At 44.6% G+C, this 26,554-nt stretch overlaps 1 protein-coding gene across 1 annotated transcript in view; it reads left to right on the plus strand.

The window, feature by feature from the left end:
* The window catches only part of KCNK18 (potassium two pore domain channel subfamily K member 18), a 48,513-nt gene that overhangs the window by 20,023 nt on the left and 1,936 nt on the right, over positions 1 to 26,554 (plus strand). Inside the window, exon 2 of the mRNA XM_029610747.1 lies at positions 2,976 to 3,119. Coding sequence (XP_029466607.1) covers positions 2,976 to 3,119 — 144 coding nt within the window. The remainder of the gene's footprint in view (positions 1 to 2,975; positions 3,120 to 26,554) is intronic.

Consider the following 26,554-nt stretch of genomic DNA (forward strand, 5'->3'; position numbering starts at 1 on the left):
GTCTACTCCCTCCTGGGGGACCCAATTCCACCTCCTGGTTTGCTGCTGCAGTCCACACTTTCCTGGGTGACTCAACTCTGTCACCTGAACTGCAGCAGTGGGCCACACCCTCCTGGGGGACCCGACTCTGCCTCTTGGTCTGCCACTGGGGTCTACACCCTCCTGGGGTACCTGACTGCCTCCTGGACTGCTGCTGTGGTCCATGCCCTGCTGGGGTACCTGACACCCAGTTCTAGGCCTGCCGCTGGGATCCCCTTGCTCTAGGGGGACCACTTGATCTCTGAATCTGCTGCTGTCCTTCAGTTCTCCTGCCTTGGTAGGAGGATTTTCCCAGGCTTGGGTTTTACAGCTCCACTGGGCTCATGGCTCATGAAAAAGGCCCTCCACAGTCTCAGCTTCACTAAGCTCATGGCCATCATTTGCTGTTGCCCAGCTTGGATAAGTCACCCTCGCTCATAAGAACATGAGAAATTGCCATTCTAGGTCAGACCAAGGGTCCATCAAGCCCAGCATCCTGTTTCCAACAGTGGCCAATCCAGGCCATAAGAACCTGGCAAGTACCCAAAAACTAAGTCTATTCCATGTAACCATTGCTAATGGCAGTGGCTATTCTCTAAGTGAACTTAATAGCAGGTAATGGACTTCTCCTGCAAGAACTTATCCAATCCTTTTTTAAACCCAGCTGCACTAACTGCACTGACCACATCCCCTGGCAACAAATTCCAGAGTTTAATTGTGCGTTGAGTGAAAAAGAATTTTCTCTGATTAGTTTTAAATGTGCCACATGCTAACTTCATGGAATGCCCCGTAGTCCTTCTATTATCTGAAAGTAAATAACTGATTCACATTTAGCCATTCTAGACTTCTCATGATCTTAAAGACCTCTATCACCCTGAGCCGTCTCTTCTCCAAGCTGAACAGCCCTAACCTCTTTAGTCTTTCCTCATAGGGGAGCTGTTCCATTCCCCTTATCATTTTGTTTGCCCTTCTCTGTACCTTCTCCATCACAATTATATCTTTTTTGAGATGCGGCGACCAGAATTGTACACAGTATTCAAGGTGCGGTCTCACCATGGAGCGATACAGAGGCATTATGACATTTTCCGTTTTATTAACCATTCCCTTTCTAATAATTCCTAACATTCTGTATGCTTTTTTGACTGCTGCAGCACACTGAACCGACGATTTTAAAGTATTATCCACTATGATGCCTAGATCTTTTTCCTGGGTGGTAGCTCCTAATATGGAACCTAACATTGTGTAACAATAGCATGGGTTATTTTTCCCTATATGCATCACCTTGCACTTATCCACATTAAATTTCATCTGCCATTTGGATGCCCAATTTTCCAGTCTCACAAGTTCCTCCTGCAATTTATCACAATCTGCTTGTGATTTAACTACTCTGAATACTTTTGTATCATCTGCATATTGGATTTCTTTCCAGATCATTTATATATATATATTGAAAAGCACCGGTCCAAGTACAGATCCCTGAGGTACTCCACTGTTTACCCTTTTCCAATGAGAAAATTGACCATTTAATCCTACTCTCTGTTTCCTGTCTTTTAACCAGTTTGTAATCCACAAAAGGACATCGCCTCCTATCCCATGACTTTTTACTTTTCTTAGAAGCCTCTCATGAGGAACTTTGTCAAACGCCTTCTGAAAATCCAAATACACCACATCTATTGGTTCACCTTTATCCACATGTTTATTAACCCTTTCAAAAAAGTGAAGCAGATTTGTGAGGCAAGACTTGCCCTGGGTAAAGCCATGCTGACTTTGTTCCATTAAACCATGTCTTTCTATATGTTCTACGATTTTGATCTTTAGAACATTTTCCACTATTTTTCCCAGCACTGAAATCAGGCTGGAGGCCTTTTTAAATATTGGGGTTACATTAGCCACCCTCCATTCTTCAGGTACAATGGATGATTTTAATGATAAGTTACAAATTTTAACTAATGGATCTGAAATTCCATTTTTTATTTCCTTCAGAACCCTGGGGTGTATACCATCCGGTCCAGGTGATTTGCTACTCTTTAGTTTGTCAATCAGGCCTACTATGTCTTCCAGGTTTACTGTGATTTGTTTCCGTTCATCTGAATCATTATCCGGAACAGGTATCTCCCCAACATCCTCTTCAGTAAACACAGAAGCAAAGAAATTGTTTAATCTTTCCACGATGGTCGTATCTTCTCTAAGTGCCCCTTTAACCCCTCGATCATCTAATGGTCCAACTGACTCCCTCTCAGGCTTTCTGCTTTGGATATATTTTTTAAAGTTTTTACTGTATTTGCCTCTACAGCCAGCTTCTTTTCAAATTCTCTCTTAGCCTCTCTTACCCAAAAGGCCAAGACCCAGGCAAGACCACAGAAAGAGACCATGTACATGTCCCACCATCCTGCCTGGCTATCTTCAATGTTGTCTGGGAACTGGGTATCCAGGTGACTGAATACCCTTGTTAGTCAGCGTGAGAATCTGTTTGCTTCCTAGGACTGTTTTCCAGTACATTTCTCTCATAAATCCCTTTCCCAGTCATAGTTCTGTAATTTAGGAGTTTGACTCCTTTGATTTTTAGTGATATTTCATTGCAAAATTACTAGCAATAGTCCAGGGGGCTGTGAAATGCAAATCCCTTACCTGAATCTCTCTAATCTATTCAATGGTCATTTAAGCACCTTCACAGTAAAGGGTCTGGTAATCTTTTCAGTTTCCTGGGCTGGCCGCTCAAGTTACATAGTTGCATTCTCCTCTCTTTTTGTTTTTCTGCTACAGTTCACTTAAATGGTAGCATGCTGAAACCTCTGTCTCTTGTAGTGTGAATGGATTTGGGGCAGGCTCTTATTGGACTGGAAGTAAAGCAGTAGGAGAAGACAGCTTGATGCACAGCCTGGAGTAGGCTGGCTGCTGCTCTGCCAGAGTCTGCTGTGGTGATTCATGCTCACTCTGCTTTCTTTGCCATTTGACAGGAAACTCCAGTTATGAAGACTTCATGAACAAAACCGAAGTACTGATCAGAAACGAAGCTAGAAGGGAATGGCTTCAGACAACGGAAAATCAGTGGACCTTCATGGGATCCCTCTTCTTCTGCTGCACGGTCTTTACTACCGTGGGTAAGTGCTAAACATCCCGGACCGGCACCACCAGAGGGGAAAAGTCATCCCTTGATGGGGCACATAGAATGTACGAGGTTACTGAAGTCTGTTTTGGGGTGTAGCGTCAGGCTTTCTGTGGGTTCACTCAAGATTTGGTCAAATGGATGGTACAGTGCAGGCCTGGGTTTGTCAATAGGCAGACTAGGCCCATGCCTAGGGTGATAAAACTCTGGGAGGGAGCGGGCCAGCTGAAGATTTGCTGCCTCTCAGCTGTGCTGAATCTCACTAAGCAAAGAAAAGGAGGGGAGGGGGTGAGGCTGGAAGGGACAGAGCAAAGATAAACCACTCTATTCCCTATTCCAGCCCCTCCCATCCTATCTTCTGCAGGGAACTGGAGAAGGGGTGAGGTGAAAGCACACTGCAGGAAGCAAAATTAAAAAAAAAAAATCCAGTCTGTTCCCTATTTCAGCCCCTCTCCTCCTGTCATTCAGGGACATGAGGGGAGGAAGTGAGCTTGGAACAGATAGAGCAGAGCAGACAAGGCTGTGCCTTAGACCTTCTGCTCCGTTGTCGGCGGGGAGGGGACGACAGCACCAACAGTGCCCAGGACTGGTAAAATCCTAAATCCATCACTGGTGCAGTGGCAAGGGCAATCTTCACCAAGCTGGAAAAGGAAACCCAGAGTGCACCTGTTTTCCCTCTGTGACTCCCTCTGACTGCTCCCCACCTTTCTTCAATTCTGATACCAGCTACTGAATGAACCCTCACCTTGAGATAAAGGGGAGTCGTATACACCAAGGTATCACGTACAGCCAGAAGGTTTATTTCTGGGGTAAACAAAATACCATGGGATATTAAAAGATGCCGATTTATCCAGGGTTCACAGCAAGGCTGCAGCATTGGCAACAACACATTATCATGAAGAAAACGTTTTTCTTTCAACTATGAACTCCATCCCTTCTTTTTAAGAGAATTACCCTCAACTCTTCACTCCAATGGACTACATTACCCATAGTCATGTCAAAATCTCAACTTCACTTAGATTAGTGTCACTCATTGGACACACACTGTGACCCTTCTCATCACACCAGGTGACTCTGTTTCCTTCCCATACTGACTCCAGACGTCTCCTTCAGGCATTTCCAAGGGATTCCCTGGCTTCCCAAGCTGACACCATTCCAACCCCTTTGGCCTTTCAGGCCATTCACGGTATGTGGGACCTCAGCTTCCTCCTCCATCTTCAGGACCAAGGTCTATTCCCTGTATCTCCAGGGATTAGTACCCAAGAGGCAAGGGTTAGGACGTTCATTATAGTGGGGGATTTGCTCTTTAGAAATGTAGATAGCTGGGTGGCTGATGGACATGAGGATCACTTCGTAACTTGCCTGCCTGGTGCAAAGTTGGTGGACCTCACATGCACCTAGTTAAATTTTAGAGAATGTTGGGGAGGAACCGGCTGTTGTGGTACATGTGGGTACCAATGACATAAAAAGGTGCACGAGGGAGGATCTGAGGCTAAATTTAGGTTTTTAGGTACATCCAGAACCTCCATGGTTACATTCTCAGAAATGCTCCCCATTTCACGTGCAGGACCTCAGAGGTAGGATGAGCTCCAGAGTCTCAATGTGTGGATGAGATGATGGTGCAGGGAACAGAGTTTTAAATTTGTTAAGAATTGGGGAACATTCTGGGGAAGGGGGAGCCTATTCGATGAGATGGGTTCCACCTTAACCAACGTGGAATCGGGCTGCTAGTGCTAACATTTAAAAAGGAGATAGTGCAGCTTTTCATGGTGTTACCATGGGGTAACACCAACAGTTGCTCAGAGGCTCATAGCTCAGAGGGATTTATCTTCCAAAGATTGTTGTAAAACAAGGAAGTTAGAAAATCCCAGTAGAGTGTTTCTATTTAAGAATGAAGTAGCCCAGACAGACATAGACAAAGAACATCCAGATGTGAATGACTCTAAACAGCCTGTACCATTTGCTAACAAGAAATGAATGCCATACATTCTAACTCACCATACATTATTATTGGGAATTTCAGAGATGTGGTGGAAGGAGGATAACCAATTGGTTACTGTAATGCCTTGTTATTGACATAACAGGGCAAATAAAATTGGTGTCGGGATGGCACTATATGTTAAGAGTAGCATAGAGTAAGCAGGATAAAAATTTTGAAGGAAACAAACTGCACTCTGGAATCCTTATGGATAGAAAATCTAAGGGTAAAAGGAAAGAATATAGTAGTGGGGATATATTATCGCCTACTTGGGCAGGATGAGGAAACAGACAGCAAAATGCTAACAGAGATTAGACTGGCTAGTAAAATGGGCAACAGAATAATACTGGGGGACTTCAATTACCCGAGAATTAATGTCTCATCAGGATATCGAAGGGAGGTAAAGTTCCTAGATACCATCAATGACTGCTTCATGCAGCAATTGGCCATAGAACCAACGAGAGAGGGAACTATATTAGATCTAGTTTTCAGTAGCACACGGGAGATAAAGGGGGTGGACACGCTTGGCAACAATTATCATAATGTAAAAGATTTTGATATAATCACTGGAGGGCAAATACTAAGGAAAACTACCTGCATTTAACTAGAAAAACAGAGATTATGATAAAACGAGGAAATGTGTTAGAAACTGAACAGAGCAAGCCACAAGATTAAAAACTTGCAAGAGACATAGACTCTCTTTAAAATTACCTTACTTGAGACCCAAACAAAGTGTATTCTGTGCATTAAAAAAGGTTGAAGGAAAACTAAAAGATTACCGGCATGGTTTAATAGTGAGGTGAAAGAGTAATTAAAGCCAAAAGAGCATTAGTCAAAGAATGAAAAGTAGATCCAAATGATGAAAGTAGAGAAGAGCATTAACAGTGGCAAATTAAATTGAAAATAGTAATTAAGCAGGCTAAGAGAGAATTTGAAAAGAAGCTTGCCATAGAGATAAAAGCAAGCAATACAAACGTTTTCACATACATTCCAAGTAGAAAGCCTGTGAGGGAGACACATTTGGGCTGCTAGATGACTGAGGGAAAAAAAAGGGAAGACAAGGTCAGGGAAGACAAGGAAAAAGTTGGAAAACTACATGAATTTTAGTCTCTGTCTTTACTGAAGAGGATGTTGGGGGTCACAACTACACAGAAACATTTTTTGATGGTGATGAGTGGGAGACTAGATCAAGGATGGCCATCTTTGGTCCTTGAGAGTCACAAACAGGCCTGGTTTTAAGGAAATCCACAATGAATATTCATGAGTTAAATTTGCATATGATGGACACAATGCATGCAAATCTATCTCATGCATATTCATTGTGGAAATCCTTGAAACCTGGCTTGCTTGTGGCTCTTGAGAACAAGATTTGGCCACCCTTGAACTAGATGGAATCACTGTGAAACTGGAGAATGTAATAATTCAGATTGACAAACTAAAGATTAACAAATCACCGGAACCAGATGGTATTCACCCCAGAGTTTGGAAGGAACTACAAAATGAAACTGCAGATCTGTTTCTGGTGATTTGCAACCTATCATTTAAAACAGCCATGGTACCAGAAGACTGGAGGATTACCAATATGACACCAGTTTTTAAAAAGAGTTACGGGGTGATCTGGGCAATTATAGACCAGTGAGCCTGACTTTGGTGCCAGGCAAAATGACTGAAACTATTCTTAAAAACAAAATTACAAATCACATAAATATAGACAGGGCTTGATATTTAGCTGTATCCAGTTAAGTAACTTATCCGGAAATAACATATCCGGCTAAGTTACAAGGGATATTCCATGGCATGGTTATGGTGCTGAATATCTGTGCAGAAATCGCTGCTTAGCCGGATAAGTTTTATCCTCACCACACTTCTTAAAGAAACCCTGTAACAACTCCATCCAAAACCTTCCCATTAGCGAACATACAGAAGGCTCTTTGTGAAGAATGAGAAATTACCACTTCCCTGATAAGTTCCTTTTCTCTAGTGAAGACAGGTTAATCCACGACCAGTGGATTATGCACCTCTACCAGCAGATGGAGACAAAGCAAATCTGACATCACAGTATAGATATCTCTGCACTGACACCAGCCCACCAGTATTCTTTGCAAAAGCCAACTGTGGACAAACTAACAACATTTGATTATAACTTTTAATAGACAATTACTCAAGTACTCAGTCAATGGGAAACACTGAGCTCAGACAGAGGGTAACATCACTAATCTAGGGACTAAAACTGACACTTAGCAGTTATCTTCAGACACACAGCCACTCAGGAGGACCATAGAACCACAAACCGGCAGCCAACGGCAGGAAGGTGGATTAACCTGTCCTCATTAAAAAAAAGGAAATTATCAGGTGAGTGTTAATTTCTCATTTCTCAGCATTCAGACAGGTTAATCCTCAACCAATGGGATGTACCAAAGCTACTCCCAAACAGGGCGAGAGGCTGTCTGCAGTCCAACCAACCCAGCACACACACAGGCTGCATCCTCCCGGTCCTGCAAATCCAGGTGGTAATACCTGGAAAAAGTGTGTAAGGAGGAGCACGTCACAGCTAAGCAAATCTCGACGGGAGACAATAATCGAAGCTCCTCCCATAGCACTGCCTGAGCTTTAGTGGAATGAGACTTAACCTGTTTCGGCAATGGCTACTCAGCATCCATATACACAGCCGAGATAACCTCCTTAATTCAACGAGCTAACACAACCCGCGACGCTGACTTATCCTGTTTACCTCCACCATGGAGTATAAACAAACGGTCAGTCTTCCTGAGAAGTTTTAATGACCTCTAGTACCTCATCAGATGCCTTTTGACTTCCAAGGTCAGCAACAGATGATATTCATCCACATCTTTCTCCCTGTCCAGCATTGGCAGGGAAATCCATTGGTTCAAAATGAAAATCTGAGGCCACTTTCAACAAATAAAAAGGACAAAACAGTCCAAAGCTGGACCATCCACAGAGACACCCACAGGAACGGTTCCTGGCAAGAAAGAGCTCGCAGCTCAGACCCAACGCGCAGAACAATTCACCATGAGAATACCATCTTCAAGAATTTAACCTCAAGAAGAGGCTATGCAGAGGCCGAAAAATGAAATTTGCCAAACTTCTAGAATCAGATTAAGGGTCCATGAGGGCATCAGCAACTGCAAGGGAGGATGAAGAAGCTTCACCCACTACAAAACTAGGGCCACATCCAGATGGGCCGACAAGGGTCCACCATTCACCTGACCCTTGAAAATAGGCAAAGATTGCCAACTGCACCTTCAAGAACTTAAGGGTCAAGCCCTTAAGTAACCCATCCTGTAAGAATCCAAAATGAGCAGGATCTTAACCGAATGAAGAAGCACACATTGTTCCTCACATCAAGACTCAAACACTCTCCAAACCCAAAAGTAAGCTAAAGAGGGGGAGAACATTTGCACTCAAAGCAAGGTTGAATTCACAGCAGTGGACTATCCATGCTTCAGCAGCCGAATCCTTTCAAGAACCATACACTCTGACGCCTAGATCTCTAGATATCTTTCCTGGGTGGTAGCTCCAAATATGGAACTTAACATTGTGCAATTATAGCAAGGGTTATTTTTCCCTATATGCATCACCTTGCACTTATCCACATTAAATTTCATCTGCCATTTGGATGCCCAATTTTCCAGTCTCACAAGGTCTTCCTGCAATTTATCACAATCCGCTTGTGACTTAACTACTCTGAATAATTTTGTATCATCTGCAAATCTGATTACCTCACTCGTTGTAAGGGTCCCAATACAGATCCCTGAGGCACTCCACTGCCCACTCCCTTCCACTGAGGAAATTGACCATTTAATCCTACTCTCTGTTTCTTATCTTTTAACCAGTTTGTAATCCATGAAAGGACATCGCCACCTATCCCATGACTTTTTACTTTTCCTAGAAGCCTCCCATGAGGAACTTTATCAAACGCCTTCTGAAAATCAAACGCCTTCTGAAAATCCAAGCTTCTGTGATTATTTACTGCCTGTGTTTTAACTTCTTTCTAGTCTGTTTCATTTTGTGTAGAAGCTTGTGTAGAAAGCTTCTGTTGATTATTTCCTGTCTGCAAAGCTATCAGCTTTTAAACTGGGAAAATCTCTCTAGTTTGGGGTTAGCTGGCACAACTAAAAAACTGGGGCATAAAGACTGTTTTTTTAAAAAAAAGAATTGACCAAAAGGCAAAGACAACAGTCCAGTAGTGCCCTGCTTTACCCAGCTTGTCCCAGGCTAAACTGTTTGACTCCCTCCCACCCACCCCTGGGGCTTGTTTCTAATAAAGACTGCCTAGATTACCATTGGCAGCAAGATAAATTAGTACATTGGTTACAGTCAAGGAAATAAAGCCACAAATTACCAAGATGAGGACTATCCAATGTAACTGCTGTGGAGCCTTTATTCTGAGGGAAAGCATCTGGAAACTTAGAGCTTGCCCAATTTGTGCACAACTCTCGTCCTTGAAAATGGAGCTGACTGTGATTAAAGATCAATTAGCTTCAATTAAAAGAATTACACCCACATTGCATTACTCAGAAAATAATTCCCCAATACCACAAACAAACCAGGAGTCAAGAAAAGGAGATCCATTAGGCTCAGGTAGGACCCACAGTCACCCATTCTTGACAGAAGAGCAGCCAACAGGTACACCCCCCCACTCAAACAGGTCATCAGGAAATTCTTTAAAAACCAGGAATACAGTTGGCTCTGGTAGAATTAGACCTGTGATGAGGAGACACACAATGTACCAAATGCAAAAAGAACAACAAGCCTTCTCTAAAATAAAAACTGAAGAAGTTCTTGAGAAAAGCATTGCAGTATTACCAGAAAAGAGAGAGAAAACACAATGCATGCAGTATTTAAAGATCCATAAGCAAAAAAAAAAATCTAATTGAGATGGAAAACTCTGTCAACAGTGGCACTACCGCAAAAAGAAATAGTGAAGTGAATAACAAATCTCAACAAATATCTCACAAGGAGTCCAGGAAATGCAATAACCATAAAGAGAGTACCTGGAAGGCTATGACCACAAATGCTCATAGTTTGGGAAATAAAATCCCAGATCTGCAGGCCCTAATGGCTGAGGCAGAATTGGACATTGTTGCTATCACAGAAACATGGTTCACAGAATCTCATGAATGGGATACAACAATACCAGGCTACAACTTGTTAAGGAAGGACAGAGAGGATAGAAAAGGGGGAGGTGTGGCTCTTTATGTCAGAAACAACATCCAAGCAACTGAGCTACAAGGAAGTTGGGGTATTGAAGAAGCTCTATGGGTCGACCTAAAAAACGATGACGGAGCATCCATTTATATTGGAGTGGTTTACAGGCCTCCAAACCAAAAGGAAGAGCTGGACAGAGATCTAGTTAAAGACATCCATAAGATAGGTAAGAAGGGAGAAGTGGTGATCGTGGGTGACTTTAATATGCCAGATGTAGACTGGAAAATCCCATCTGCAGAACTAAAAATAGTAGAGCGATAGTGGATGCCATGCAAGTATCTTTGTTCAAACAAATGGTGTTGGAACCCACGAGAGAAGGAGCTATACTCGACTTAGTGCTCACTAATGCAGATAATGTCTCAGATGTCCAGGTGGGCGCCCACCTCAGCAGCAGTGATCATCAAACGGTATGGTTTAATATCACTAAAATAATAGGGAAAAGAACCACAAAGACCCGAGTTTTACAGTTCAAAAACACAGACTTTGAGGAAATGGGGAACTACCTGGAGGAAGAACTTAAAGGATGGGAGAACGAGAGAGATGTGGATCAGCAGTGGACCAATCTAAAAGGAGCAATCACCAAGGCAACTGCTCTATATGTTAGAAATGTAAAGAAAAGCAAAAGAAAACTGAAACCTATCTGGTTCTCAATGGAGGTGGCTGACAAAATTAAAGCTAAAAGAACAGCATTCAAGAAATATAAAGGATCCCAAAGGGAGGAGCACAAAGAAGAATATTTGTATCAACTGAGGGAGACAAAGAAATTAATCAAGTTGGCAAAGAGTCAAGCGGAAGAGAGGATTGCCAAGGAGATAAAAAATGGTGACAAAAACATTTTTCAGATACATCAGCGAAAAGAGAAAGGTCCAAAGTGGTATAGTGAAATTGAAAGGTGGTAATGATCAATGTGTAGAGAGAGACGAAGAAATGGCAGAAATATTAAACGAATACTTCAGCTCTGTGTTCACTAAAGAAGACCCTGGAGAAGGACCATCTCTACACAACAAGAAACTGGAGGGAAGTGGAATAGATGAAAATCCTTTTACAGTAGAAAATGTGTGAGAAGAACTAAAGAACCTGAAAGTGGACAAAGCCATGGGGCCTGATGGGATTCATCCAAGGATATTGAGGGAGCTCAGAGATGTTCTGGCGGGTCCGCTGTGTGACCTGTTCAATAGATCCCTAGAAACGGGAGTGGTGCCGAGTGATTGGAGAAGAGCGGTGGTGGTCCCGCTTCACAAGAGTGGGAACAGGGAAGAGGCAGGCAACTACAGACCGGTTAGCCTCACTTCGGTGGTGGGAAAAGTAATGGAGTCACTGCTGAAAGAGAGAATAGTCAACTATCTACAGTCTGGAGAATTGATGGACCAGAGGCAGCATGGATTCACCAGGGGAAGATCCTGTCAGACAAATTTGATTGACTTTTTTGACTGGGTAACCAAGGAATTGGATCAAGGAAGAGCACTAGATGTCATCTACTTGGATTTCAGCAAAGCTTTTGATACGGTTCCGCACAGGAGACTGGTGAATAAAACGAGAAGTTTGGGAGTGAGTGCCGATGTGGTGACCTGGATTGCAAATTGGTTGACGGACAGAAAACAATGTGTGATGGTAAATGGAGCCTTCTCTGAAGAGAGAGCGGTTTTAAGTGGTGTGCCGCAAGGATCGGTGTTGGGACCAGTCCTGTTCAATATCTTTGTGAGCGACATTGCAGACGGGATAGAAGGTAAGGTTTGTCTTTTTGCGGATGACACTAAGATCTGCAACAGAGTGGACACGCCGGAAGGAGTGGAGAGAATGAGACGGGATCTAAGGAAACTGGAAGAGTGGTCGAAGATATGGCAGCTGAGATTCAATGCCAAGAAGTGTAAAGTCATGCATATGGGGAGTGGAAATCCGAATGAACTGTACTCGATGGGGGGGGGAAAGGCTGATGTGCACGGAGCAGGAGAGGGACCTTGGGGTGATAGTGTCTAATGATGTGAAGACAGCGAAACAATGCGACAAGGCGATAGCAAAAGCCAGAAGAATGCTGGGCTGCATAGAGAGAGGAATATCAAGTAAGAAAAGGGAAGTGATTATTCCCTTGTACAGGTCCTTGGTGAGGCCTCACCTGGAGTACTGTGTTCAGTTCTGGAGACCGTATCTACAAAAAGACAAAGACAAGATGGAAGCAGTACAGAGAAGGGCGACCAGGAAGGTGGAGGATCTTCATAGGATGACGTACGAGGAGAGATTGAAGAATCTAAATATGTACACCCTGGAGGAGAGGAGGAGCAGAGGTGATATGATACAGACTTTCAGATACTTGAAAGGTTTTAATGATCCAAAAACAACGACAAACCTCTTCCGTAGGAAAATAATCAGCAGAACCAGGGGTCACGATTTGAGGCTCCAGGGAGGAAGATTCAGAACCAATGTCAGGAAGTATTTCTTCACGGAGAGGGGTGGTGGATGCCTGGAATGCCCTTCCGGAGGAAGTGGTGAAGACCAGAACTGTGAAAGACTTCAAAGGGGCGTGGGATAAACACTGCGGATCCATAAAGTCAAGAGGCCACCAATGAAGAGTGGGTGACTCGCCAGAATGATGGCTATTGACACAATACCCTTATTAAATAAACATACACATGCTTACTGTGACTCCTACATCGCTCTAAGCTTCAACAGCAAGAGGTAATGGAAAAAAGGATTTGCACTCATAAAGAGGGGAGTAGCTGGCTTGTTACGGCGGTTACTACCCCAAACCAAATATGCCTGATACTTCACTTTCAATGCATATACAGCATAGCTCTCTGCTTCAATGACAGGGGAGAAGAATAACTGATACTTCACACATCCAGCAGAGCTCTCTGCTACAACGGCAAAGGAGAAGAAAAAGGGTTCGCACTCAAAACGCGGGGAGTAGCTGGCTTGTTACGGCAGTTACTACCCCAAACCAAATGTGCCTGATACTTCACTTTCCATGCATATCCAGCATGGTTCTCTGCTGCATCGGCATGGGAGAAAGACTGATACATCACGCATTTCCAGCATAGCTCTCTGCTTCAACGGCAGGGGAAAAAAAAAAAAACAAAAACAAAAAACTGATGCTTCACGCATATCCTGCATAGCTTCAACGACAGGGGTGAAGAAAAAAAAGGATTCGCAATCACAAAGCGAGGAGTAGCTGGCTTGTTACGGCGGTTACTACCCCAACCAAATGCGCCTGATACTTCACTTTCAATGCATATCCAGCATGGCTCTCTGCTTCTACAGCAGGGGAGAAGAAAAAAAAAAACCAACAAGAGCTGTACAACATAGTCTAGGTAAAACAAATAAGCATGGGTGTAGCTTGCTTATCGCGGCGGTTACTGCCCCTACTACCCCTAACTAATCAAGCTAGATATTTCACTTGCATGCAGCTCCATCACTGCTCTCTACATTAATGGTGGGGGTGGAAGGGGAATAGAACAAGGAGCTAAGAGTAACAGATAAGAATGAGAGAAAAAATGTGTGAGGCTTGCTGGGCAGACTGGATGGGCCATTCGGTCTTCTTCTGCCGTCATTTCTATGTTTCTATGTTTCTATGTTACATCTACCTGTTCACCTTTATCCACATGTTTATTAACTCCTTCAAAAAAATGAAGCAGATTTGTTAGGCAAGACTTTCCTTGGGTAAATCCATGTTGACTTTGTTCCATTAAACCATGTCTTTCTATATGCTCTGTGATTTTGATCTCTATAACAGTAGGAGATTTGTGATGTAAGACATTTGTGAAGTAGAATAGCAGTGGGCTAAACTGTAAGAGTCCGATGTTCAAAAAATGCTGAGCTCCAAGATTTACTGTAGAAGGTAGATCTCTACATTAAGCACCTCCTTTTAGCCAAATGTAGCTTTAGGGTGCTAAGTTTTCAGTGGAAAATTCACTTAAAGTTAGGGCTGCTATTCACTTTTCTAGATTTAGGCTCATAAGAGCATGAGGATACCTGGGAATTCTCTGCCTTTTGCCTGGACGCTCGCTGGGTCTGCAGGGAAGGATGAAGAAGTTGTGAGGCCTGATGCAGTGCGAGGGTCAAGACGTGCTTTGTAGTTGCTCCGGAGGCCTCCCTTCTCCAGAAAAAAAACAAAAACCCTCCTTTACTGCCTATGCTTTGAAAGCAATTTCCTGTTACCTTTTACCTATTTTACTTCTTTTGCTCATCCAGATGCTGACTAAATCTGCAGAGATAAACAAGGAGAAGGGCAAGGCTGCAGCTCTCACACAGGTCAGCGAGGTCACTGAGGCAGTGATGGCCACCCTGGAAGGGAAATTTGATAAGCGATACCAACAATTTTTTTTTGTACATCTTTATTCTAAATGTTTCCATCAATTCAGAAAAACAGAAGAATATCTGAACCTAACATCAGATTTATAATCCCTCACTTTTCCTACACTTTCCTTCTCCCTTCTGATGTCTTATTATGCCCTTGACAGCTAGAACCTTTATCCTCCGTTCTTCATATTACACTCCACTGGATATTAAATTTAATCATTTAACATGACAATATTAGATGACATCCCCATCCCTTAAACCGTGTCCTCTAATTTCTACTTATTCATGTTAATGAAAGCAAAACACTACGTGCATTAGAGTTCAAGGAGAAGATCTATGTCTGCCAGATATCCAAAAATATCTGGCAAATCATTTTTCTTCGAAGAATGTCTTGCCGATAATTGCTCATAAACAAACAGAAGAATATAAGATATTCCATACTGGGTCAGACCAAGGATCCATCAAGCTCAGTATCCTGTTTTTAACAGTGGCCAATCCAAGTCACAAGTACCTGGCAAGTACCCAAACATTAAATAGATCACAAGTTACTATTGCTTATTAATTACTGAAATAGCAGTTTAAGGCTTTTTTCCTCTAGGAACTTATCCAAACCTTTTTTAAACCCAGTTACACTAACTGCTGTAACCACATCCTCTGGCAATGAATTCCAGACCTTAACTATGTGCTGAGTGAAAAAGAATTTTCTTCGATTTGTTTTAAATGAGCTTCTTGCTAACTTCATGGAATGCTCCCTGGTCCTTCTATTATCTGAGAGAGTAAATAACCAATTTACATTAACTTGTTCAAGCCCTTTCATTATTTTATAGACCTCTATCATATCCCTCCTCAGTCGTCTCTTCTCCAAACTGAACAGCTCTAACTTACTTAGCCTTTCCTCATAGGGGAGCCGTTCCATGCCCTTTATCATTTTGGTTGCCCTTCTCTGTATCTTCTCCATCACAACTATATCTTTTTTGAGATGCGGCGACCAGAATTGTACACAGTATTCAAGGTGCGGTCTCACCATGGAGCGATACAGAGGCATTATGACTTCCATCCCTTTATTTGCTATTCCCTTCCTAATAATTCCTAACATTCTGTTTGCATCTCAAGCAGATTGTGATGAATTGCACTAGGACCTTGCGAGACTGGAAGATTGGACTTCCAAATGGCAGATGAAATTTAATGTGGATAAGAGCAAGGTGTTGCATATAGGGAAAAATAACACTTGCTGTGGTTATACACTGTTAGGTTCTATTTTAGGAGTTACCGCCCAGGAAAGAGCTCTAGGCGTCATAGTGGGTAATACATTGAAATTGTCGGCTCAGTGTGCATCCTCCATTTCCATTCTAGAAAAGAAGGTTTCTCCACTTTTATCCATTGTTCCAGAGTCGATTTCTTGGCAAATCAGAAAAGCTTTCTGTAAGAATATCTTCTGTGTCTTTTTGGCTGTAGTGTGAATATCTGCCATGTTGTCGAACAGACATAATTTTGAGGATATCGGAATAGGAAAGCATAAATGTCTTTCCAGATAGAGTAAAACCGTCTTCCAAAATGATTGTATCTCTTTACATTCCCAGAAGCAATGAAATAGAGCTCCTTTAGCTTCCAGATATTTCAAACGTCTGTCAGCGACATCTTGTCTTTAAATGCCCAAGAGCGTGAAACATACATACGCCAAATAAATCTAAATTGTGTCTCGCAAAGCAACTTGTTTTCTGAGATCAAATCGGAATTCTCTAAGAATTTCTATGGCTCCTTATGGGAAAATGGGATGTCTAATTCCTGGTTCCAGCGCAATCCCAAATCCTGTAAGTTTTCTTTTACTTCAATAGTCCTGATTGCCTCAATCAAGGAGGCACATAGTGTTCTGTGACCTTTTTTTTTTTTTTTTTTTTACCAGGAACAACTTGTCATACACTCAAAGCTCAAAGATTTAGATCTTTTATAGAGATCATGCTCAATAAAAATGTCTGGTCTGTAAATACGCATGAAAACTCTTTATTAGGTAAATCAAAGGTAGCTTGCAGCTCAGCAATGTTATGAATTGTAGGTGTTTGAACCCTGGGCCGAGGCGAGAGGTGGTACCGCCCACAAGGAGGAGCCCTGTGAGCCTCACCGTCGGGAGGCGCGGTCTCAGCAGTTGTCAGACACAGCTGTGGAACAGAGTCTTCATTAGGAAGAAGGAAAGCCACAGCCCACGGAGCAGGAGTGCAGTAAAGTAAAGTTCTGAGCAGAGGGGTATATCCAGAGGGAATCCCTCAGACATGTAGATCCGGTAGTGGCCCGCAGAGCGGGGTACGCTGAAGACGTCTTTCTGTAGTGGTGATGCGGTAGTGGCCTGCAGCGCAGGGTACCCCGAGGGATTCCTCACACAGAGATGGTGGTCCGAGGTACTGGAACATGGTAAGGGTCCTGTAGTGTTGGTGCGGTAATGGCTTGCAGCGCAGGGTACACCAGAGTGGTTCCCACAATGAGGCTTGGCACAGTGGAAGTCCGTAGAGTTAGGGTACTCACAAGAGGTAGCTCCAGGAAGGGTTCCAAAGAACAGGAACAGACAGCAGTCCAAGGCAAAAGGCCCTCCGAGGAATGGATAGCCAGAGGCGAGGAAGGGCCCCCGAGGAACGGGTACCCAGAGCGTCTCACGCCAAAGTGCAGTCAATGGAACAGGAAGTCCAAAAGGATGAAGCAGATTCAGCAACGAGGGAACTCCTTCGAACTCGTCAATAGGCCGGGCCAGCCAGCTTAAGTTCAGCAGAGAGATGACATCATCCGGAGGGGACACCCCCGAGGTTCAAGCCATGACATGTACAAGACTGGCCCGTGCGCGCGTGTGCCTAGGTGATCTCAGAGGCAAGATGACGGTTGGCAGCTGTCCTGGGAACGCCAGGCAGGTCAGCGGTGGTTGGCGGAGGCTGCCATTCTCCCCAATAATGACAAGGCAGCAAAGAAAGAGGTAAGCATTAGTGGTTGCAGCCATCTGCGACCGACGGGCGTAGCAAGCAAAAGAGCAGATAATTCCACTTTCTTTTTGCACAAAGTATTGTAAACTATGTAAACCTTTTTGTTCCCATTTTTTGAAAACCGAGTTCTCCAGAGATTGAAAGGAATGGTAACACTTCCCAGCATATCATCTTCCAAGCTTGTCGGCAGGAAGTTATGATTGGATTATTTTGGATATAATCTAGCACGTCCTGTCCTTGCAATAAATTCCCCAGATTGAGTGATCTACACCATTCCTGCAAAAACCTTGTAAGGGAATACATAACTGTCCCATACAACCAATTTTTCACATGGCTTAATAAGCAGGCAATATTATAATTCTGCATATTTGGGTACCCCATTCCGCCTTTACCGAAGGGGAGCATCATCTTGTGTAAAACTAAGCGAACCCCTTTGTTTCTGTTAGGCTTGGCTCCTCAAGAAGGGAGGAGCTAGCACTCTGTTGTGGATTAGACTGCAGAGTTAGCAATCTGTTGTAGATCTGCTCCTCCAGAGAGGAGGAGTTAGCAATCTATTATAATTCTGCTGCTTGGAGTTAGCTATCTATTATCGAGCTCCTCCTGTAGGGGGAGGAGTTAGCAGTCTGATATGGATCTCCTCCTGGAGAGAGAGGAGTTAACAATCTGTTATCAGTCCCTGCTGCTATGGATAGCAATCTGTTATAAGTCCGCCAGGGAGTTAGCAATCGATTATGAATCACCCTGCCAAGGGGAAGAGCTAACAATTGTAATACTCCGTAGGCGGAGTTAATGATCTATAGTGGGTTGGCTTCCCACAGAGTGGCAGTTGTATAATACCACTCTAGTAGTGTAAGGAATGAACAAGTGAGGTAAACTGGTGAATCCCTGGGCCGATGGCAGATGACAGCGCCCCCAGGAGGATATCCTGAGAGGGACCACCGGCTAGGCTGGAGTATGGAGACAAACACAAATAGTTCTTTTATTTAGACAGGAAGTAGAACCACCAGAGGTGGCAGTAGTGAGCTGATGTGCCCAGCAGGGCTGAAGTCCCTCAGATACTGGAATTGCAGTCTCTGGGTTGCTGAGCTGTAGAGAGAGACTATAGGTAGTGAGTAGACAGGGTATGCTGGATACATAGCCAGTAGTTGATGATACACTCACAATAGTAGAGATCTGTAATGGCTTCTCTGCAACAGAGTCTTCAGTATAATCAGGAACAGGAGCCGTAGGTGAGTGCTGGTTCCTACAAGCAGTCTGAAATGAGAACTCACAATATCTGTGTATGAGATGGCTTATAGAAGAGAAGAGAGTCTTTGGAGAGTTTTAGGAACATAGGCCCTCGTGGAGCGAGTACCGGTTCCTATCTGCAATCTATAATAGTAATGCACAAGATATAGGTATATAATAGTAGCTTCTGAAATAGAAGAGAGTTGAGAAGGGATTTAGGAACATGGGCCCTCGTGGAGCGAGTACCGGTTCCTATCTGCAATCCACAATAATTACTCATGTTCTCCGTACCTGCGATAACGTCTTAGACTGAAGGGAGTCTTGGAGATTAGGAACATAGGCCCTCGTGGAGCAAGTACCGGTTCCTATCTGTAGTAGAACTCACTGTGTTCACGTCTGCGATCGCTTCCAGGTAGTAAGGCGTCTTCTGAGCATTCAGGGACGTAGGCCCCAAGGAGTGAGTACCGGATCCCGTCTTAGCAATCTGAAATCAAGAAGAGAGAGCAGGGTCCCCGAGGAGTGGGTACCTTGGTAAGATGGTGGAGGCAGAGCAGCGGAGAAGAATTCCCCTTGCTAACTCGATTCGTAGTTGCAAGCAAAGACCTTTTAAAGTGGAAGCGGATGACATCACTACGGGGGAACGCCCCCGAGGTTCGCGCCCTTGCTGATACAAACTCTGGAGCGCGCGCGCCTTTACATCATCAGGAATATGGCGGATCCGCAGATTCAGGCCAGCCCGGGGATTCCAGGAAGTACGGCGAGGAGAAGCCGCGGCAGCATCTGTCCGTCAGACCCAAAGGGAGTTGCCACTAAGGTAGAGAGGGTGGTGCGAGGGCGAGAACAGGCACGAATGCAACAGTACCCCTCTTCAAAGGGCAGTCTCTTCTTTGGGTACCAGGTTAAGTACCAAGGATGCGCGAGATGGGGTTGATGAAGCATCTCTATATCCAATAGGTCTGAGGCTCCCAAAGATGGTTTCTGGGCCGAAGCCCTTTCAGGCAAACAAAACTCAGCCTCTGTTCAACATCCAGGATCTCTAAATTCTTGAGTTCATTTCATGAAAGCAGATGAAGTTGAGATTTGAAGAATCTTGCAAAGTGTATAATGAAGTCAGCAGCAATGAAAGGGCTGCCGTGGATGTCACTGAGGTTTCAGTGGAAGTGGTGATGTAGAAACTTGTCCAAAATCCACTTCTGATTGGCTCTTCCACAGGATGCTGGAAGAGAGATGATGGCAATACCAGCAAAACAATCAGGCTGATGAATGGAGATATCTTCATCCCCGGAATCAAACAGTGCTGTAAACCTCCAGCACGACTTCCGAGTAAACCAAACGTAAAGTTGATAGTCAGAGATATCTTCTTCGTCTTCGGAATCAACAGTGCCATGGGTAGAAGGGCACGACTTCCGAAAGGACCAATTACGAAAGCTGGTAGTTAGAAATGTCTTCTTCATTGGAACTGATGGTAGCACCAGCAGACAGCCAGGCTGGTAATTAGAGATTCATTTTTCATTTCATTTAATAACATTTATTAATCGCCTAACACTAAAAGGCCTAGGCGATATACATAATATACATACATACATAATGATAAAAACAAAAACACAAATAACACAAACAAATGTGTAAGGTTTCATAGAAACCATATCAAGTTATCAAAAATCTAACATTTAGAGACTTATCCCAACAAGGAGATTCACTGAGTAACATTCCTTATGGTAGATCTAACAGGGAGATTCAACAAACAACACTCCATGAGTTCACTTTAACATATTAAAGACATTCACATTGTATTATACAATATTAAATGCGCGAGTAAGCAAATAACTCTTAAATGCCATCTTAAATTTTTTAACATCTTTCAATGCACGGATTTCAAAAGGGATGAGGTTCCATTGGACTGGAGCCGCTATAGAAAAGGAAGTTTCTCTAGTATTAAAGAGTCGTACCTGTCGAACTGAGGGGATCTCCAATAAGTTCAATTAAGAAACATAAGAAACATAAGAAGAAAATGCCATACTGGGTCAGACCAAGGGTCCATCAAGCCCAGCATCCTGTTTCCAACAGTGGCCAATCCAGGCCATAAGAACCTGACAAGTACCCAAAAACTAATTGTGAGGATCTTAGGGATCTAACAGGATTATAGATTCGTAAGAGCGCATTAAACCAGACAGTTGAATCAGAGGCACGCAGTTTAAACACTATCATACCTATCTTGAATATTATGCGCTCATGAACAGGTAGCCAATTGAGTCTACATAGCACAGGAGAAATCCTATCAAAGCACGCTGTAGTCCTTCAGCGTGCTGTAGTCCTTCAGCACAACTTCCGAGTGGGTAGATCGTAACGGATATCTCAAATTTGTAATCCAGGAAGACATTAAAGATGTAGAGTGCCACCTAGCTATGGCGCGCATAGCAACCGCTATGAAAACAGCAGAAAAAGAAAAAACTGCTGGTGATGTTGATAAGATCCTCAAAAGAAGTGGTGGTAAAAACAATTGTCCAAGGCCCACTTCAAATTGTAATACAATAGTGGATCTTTAAATTTGCTGAATGGACTCCTCAGATTTTCCATAAAATGTCTGAGATTAAAGTTGCCAGGAAACTTGGCAGGAGCAGGAGATGAGGAGTTCAGGAGAAGAACTACCGTGTTTCCCCGATAGTAAGACACCCCTGATAGTAAGACGTAGTGGGAATTTTAGGGGGGTCGGCTAATGTAACACATCCCCCGAAAGTAAGACGTACCTGTCATTTCAAAAAAAAATTATTTTTAAATACCTGTCGGAGGGCCGCGTGGGTCCAGGCGGCTGGCGGCGGGAGCCGGGTGGTCGCGTGTTAAATCTAGGCCGCGGGCGGGTGGGCGCTTGTTCTAGGCGGTGGCGGCGGGGGGAGGGGGGGGGGGGCGGGTGGACGCGCGTTAGTTCGAGACGGCCGGCGGGCGGCGGGTGGTCGCATGTTAAATCTAGGCCGGGTCGCACAGGCGCGCATTCATTCACTGCCGGTGGGGGCTGCCTCGGCAGCCCCCACCGGCAGTGAATGAATGCGCGCACAGGCCCACAGCGCCTGTGCAACCCCTGCGATTCGGCGCTGGGGGCTGCCGGTGGGGGCTGCGGCAGTGAATGAATTCATTCATCCAGGCGGAGGAGCCGGCTGCTTTCGGCTGCCGCTGCCGGCTGCTTTCGGCGCTCAAGGCAGTCACATGCTGTGACGTCACGGCATGTGACTGCCTTGAGCGCCGAAAGCAGCCGGCTCCTCCGCCTGGATGAATGAATTCATTCACTGCTGCAGCCCCCACCGGCAGCCCCCAGCGCCGAATCGCAGGGGTTGCACAGGCGCTGTGGGCCTGTGCTCTCATTCATTCACTGCCGGTGGGGGCTGCCGAGGCAGCCCCCACCGGCAGTGAATGAATGCGCGCCTGTGCGACCCGGCCTAGATTTAACACGCGACCACCCGCCGCCCGCCGGCCGTCTCGAACTAACGCGCGTCCACCCGCCCCCCCCCCCCCCCGCCGCCGCCGCCGCCGCCTGGAACAAGCGCCCACCCGCCCGCGGCCTAGATTTAACACGCGACCACCCGGCTCCCGCCGCCAGCCGCCTGGACCCACGCGGCCCTCCGACAGGTATTTAAAAATAATTTTTTTTTGAACACTCAGGTTTTTTTTTCCAATATAAGACATACCCTGACAGTAAGACATAGTGGGATTTTTGGGGGTAAAAAGAAAGTAAGACGCTGTCTTATATTCGGGGAAACACGGTAGCTCCTTGCGAAGGTGAAGTTGGAAGAGCAACTAAGCTCTTAAATAGGGCTGATGATGAGAAACACCCAGGTGATGTCACAGGCAGCCACTCCTTCACTGGCCCTTTAAAAGGCTGAAGAAGACAGGCCTCGCCCCCTAGGAAGGTAGCAGGAACAGGAAGTACAGGACTGCGGACAGCAGCCCTGCTGCAAATGCTGGAGCAGGAGGAACAGGCTGCAGGCAGGCCCCAATGAGGGAGGCAGCTTCCTTCCGTGAAGAGGAGCTCCGGAGGTGGCTCCAGCTGCCAGGTGGTGGTCTCCAGGCCACGAAGAGGAGCTCCAGAGCGGCCCACTGGCCACAAGAAGAGGAGGCAGATGACATCAGTGGCTTCATGCCGCAGCCGAGCCGGAGGCCCCTCCCCCTGGTAGAGTCAGGAAGCGTCGGCGGACATCAGGCCGCATGGAGGAACTCTTGGGCGGTTCCTGCCGCGAAGAAGAACCCTGACACAGCTCCTGCCGCGCCGGCAAGATGGCGGCCATTGGGCCGTGGAGGTAAGAGGCTGCTCATAGCTGCGGCTATGGGCAGCATCACAACAGGTGGGTGAGCTGCGAGACATTTCTCCATTGAGAGGGGGTATATTATTTTTATTCCTGTACATTTAGAATTCCTTGCATGAGCCTGTTTTGGGTTTTTTTTTGCCTTTTCATGGGCTCCCACATTACATTTAAAGGGCCATGCAAAGCAACAAAAAATTTGCTATGACTAAAAAAAAGGTTGAGCGGGAATCAGGGCTGACAGTGAAAGCGAACCCAACTCCTCCTGGAACAGAAGGATCCTGGAACGAGATTTGGAACAAGACTGGAGCAAGAAACAAATGCGACAACCTAGCATACAAGCCAACTCGATTGCCAAGGCAAGGAAGTGCAGGCAATGACTTCCTTATAACAGGGGATCAATCAGGGCATGCCGCGGAGCTAGGACCCACTCCTGGCCGGGCGGTCCGCGCGCGCGCAGGGACGTGGCCGATACAGCCGAGGACGCCGAGCACCAGCGTGAGGCAGGTGCGCAGCGGAAGGCTCGGCGACTGCCACTGTGGGACGCCGGGGCCTGGAGGTACTTGCAGCTGCCGCTAGGGAGGGCGACCCGGAACCTGCCGTGGAACCATGAACGTGAGCAGGCCTGTGCGCGGGCCGGGCGCAGGCGGGACGCATAACAATTGCCTTCCTGGTACAGTTCAAAAAGACTGCTCATCTCTAATCGAATTATTCACTAAAGCATTTCCATCACCGGACTCTACAATAAAGGTAGGAGACTTTAACCTACATGTGGATAGAACACCAAGAACTACAGCATGTGAAAACCTTTTCAGATACAATGAAAGCAATGGGATGGTCACAATTTGTAACCAACCCCACTCATAAAGCAGGACATATCCTAGATCTAACATTTGTCAACCTCAATCATTGTTTAAGCAATACTTCCCATAATATATTGCCCTGGTCTGATCACCAACTAATAAACACGGAAATAACCATCCTCAACACAAAGCCAACAAATGTAAATAATAATCAAACTTTCATCTTCAGAAAAAAGATAAAACCAGATATTCTTAAAGAATTAAGAAAAAATAAGCTAATTGAATTCAACCAAGCTAATGTCTCCTCAACTTTTAACTCCTGGGATAAAATCGTCAATGATACAATGATACACACAAAAATGTTCCAAAAATGAACGGAATACCCCTATCAAAGGAAACCATGGTACAATGAAGAGCTGAGACAAACTAAACAAACACTGAGAAAATCTGAGAAGCAATGGCAGAAACACCAATCTGCAGAATCCCAAGGAAAATACAAATCCCTTCTAACAAAATACCGTGAACAAATCAACAAATCAAAAAAAAAGACTGCATGCTAAACAGATTCACAGGGTAATATTTAATTCCAAATTACTCTTCAAAACCATCAAACACAAATCAAGGATCCATCTTCCTCCATCTTGAATACAAACAACTTCTCAAAGAATGCTTGCAATGTCTATGCCAACCGCTTCTTGGATAAAATCAATAGGTTAAAAACACAATTCCCGTTTGCTCAGCAACAAAAGAACCCAAAGAAAAAATGGGATGCCTAAATGGAACACATTTGACATGGTAATTAAACTTTGCTGAAGACTTGGACATGGTTTTTGAAGCACCTTCATCTCCATCGTGCACACTCTGCCTTTTTATCTTTGGTGGGCAATCGAGATTTTCCTACTGGATTATGCCAGGGAGTATTTCATGAGTGGCAACAGACAAGTCTTCTAACAGAGCTCCAACTTATGGACACTCAAGGTAAAGAAGATTTGCAAAGGTCTTTCACCTTAGACCAACGAGATTGGTATAGTTATCTGTAAACGAGACACTACGTTCAAACTTTGGATGCTTCCTCTCTCACTGTACAAAGATGTCCCAAGTCTTTACAGAGAATCAGAGTGCCCGCCTCTTTTTGTCATTAATAAATGAAGATTATCAGGTAGATTTTCCATTTCTATTAAGTAAATGGAAACAAGATTTACATTTGCTATTAATGATTAAACACTTTTCCCTTTGCTTTAATGACCATTAATGTGATACCCAGTAAAATAGTGCTGAAACCGATTCAGGATAAATTCTTAGTCCATGTCCTTATTTCATAGCATAGAGCTTTTTGAGCTAAATTAACTCATTCCGAGACCTGCGTAACATGCCCGGCAGCAGTGGGGACTTTGGGCCATGCATTTGGGTGGCCCTGGCATAATATACTATCATATATGCCACAAATTGTGGGCTTCTATGTACCTCGTAATGCTGTGATTGATTCGTTTGCTGATCTTTCTTGGGGTTGCAAAAAGATTTATAAATTGGAACAAAGGACCATTCTGCACTTTTGGAGAGATTCTCATACTCCCAGTTTCACGTACTGGAGGAATGCACCTGCATCAGCTCATCACTATGGAGAAATTGGGCACTTAAGTGAACCCTTTCAAGAAAAAGAATGACTCTGTACAAATCTGTGCTCTGCATTTGGACTCCCTACCTCATAGAATGAGAAGCCAGATCTTGAATGCTCTTTAACTGATTTGGGTTTTAGCAATGTTTTACCATCTGTTGCATTGTCGATACTATTGTGCTGGTGAAGCATGAAGATGTAACCGCAAAGGTAACAATACGGTGAAGGTACATACAGTTCCCAGAGGGTACAAAGTATGCACTGATCTTGTTGCATAGATTGTATTAGTGCAAACTTTCACATTCTTATACTCACGGACAGTTGTATAACTTTGATTTTATTGTATAAGTGTTTGTAGGAATGAAAGGTGTGTGTGTGTGTGTGTGTGTGTGTGTGAGATACGTGAGGTATATGATTTTTACTTTACATATCTGTTGCATAAATAATTTTTGGGCGGGGAGGGTTCTGGTATTCATTAAGATTGTGTTAGACAACTGACTGGTGCTATATATTGATACGAAGGTGAATTATACTTAATGAAGAACATTTCAAAGCGTTAGATTTAGTGATTCCCTTCTACTTTTGCTTGGAAGCGTGAAGATGAACCCATGGGGGTTCCTTGCACGCTGGACGTAGGAGGTGGGGCAGCAATAGTAGGTAAGGATGGGAATTATTAAATAATGCCCGAGAACCATTGTTCTGTTCTTGACAGGTGAATAAAGAAACAAAAACATTACTGGGTCGAGTTTATGGTGGTTGAAATAACAATAAAAAGCTTTGGGGCCTCTCCAGCATCCCCCCCCCCCCCCCCCAGGAAGCCTGCAGGAAACAGGAGTGTGGGGGGGGGGGGAGCTGGATCGCCCACATTGCAGGCAGTACATGGGGAGTACGTGGGAAAGGAACTGCAACCCACAGAGCTCAGCCTGGAGCAGTGATCCCAGGGCTTGAGGAAGGGGGCACAAAGGGGGGGTGGGAGCAAAGAGAGGGCTGGGGGTCTGGCCTGGAGGGAGGAAAAGTGGAAGTGTGGATG

The sequence above is a fragment of the Rhinatrema bivittatum genome, chromosome 7 (genome assembly GCF_901001135.1).
Source record: "Rhinatrema bivittatum chromosome 7, aRhiBiv1.1, whole genome shotgun sequence".
In the NCBI taxonomy this organism is placed as follows: Eukaryota; Metazoa; Chordata; class Amphibia; order Gymnophiona; family Rhinatrematidae; genus Rhinatrema; species Rhinatrema bivittatum.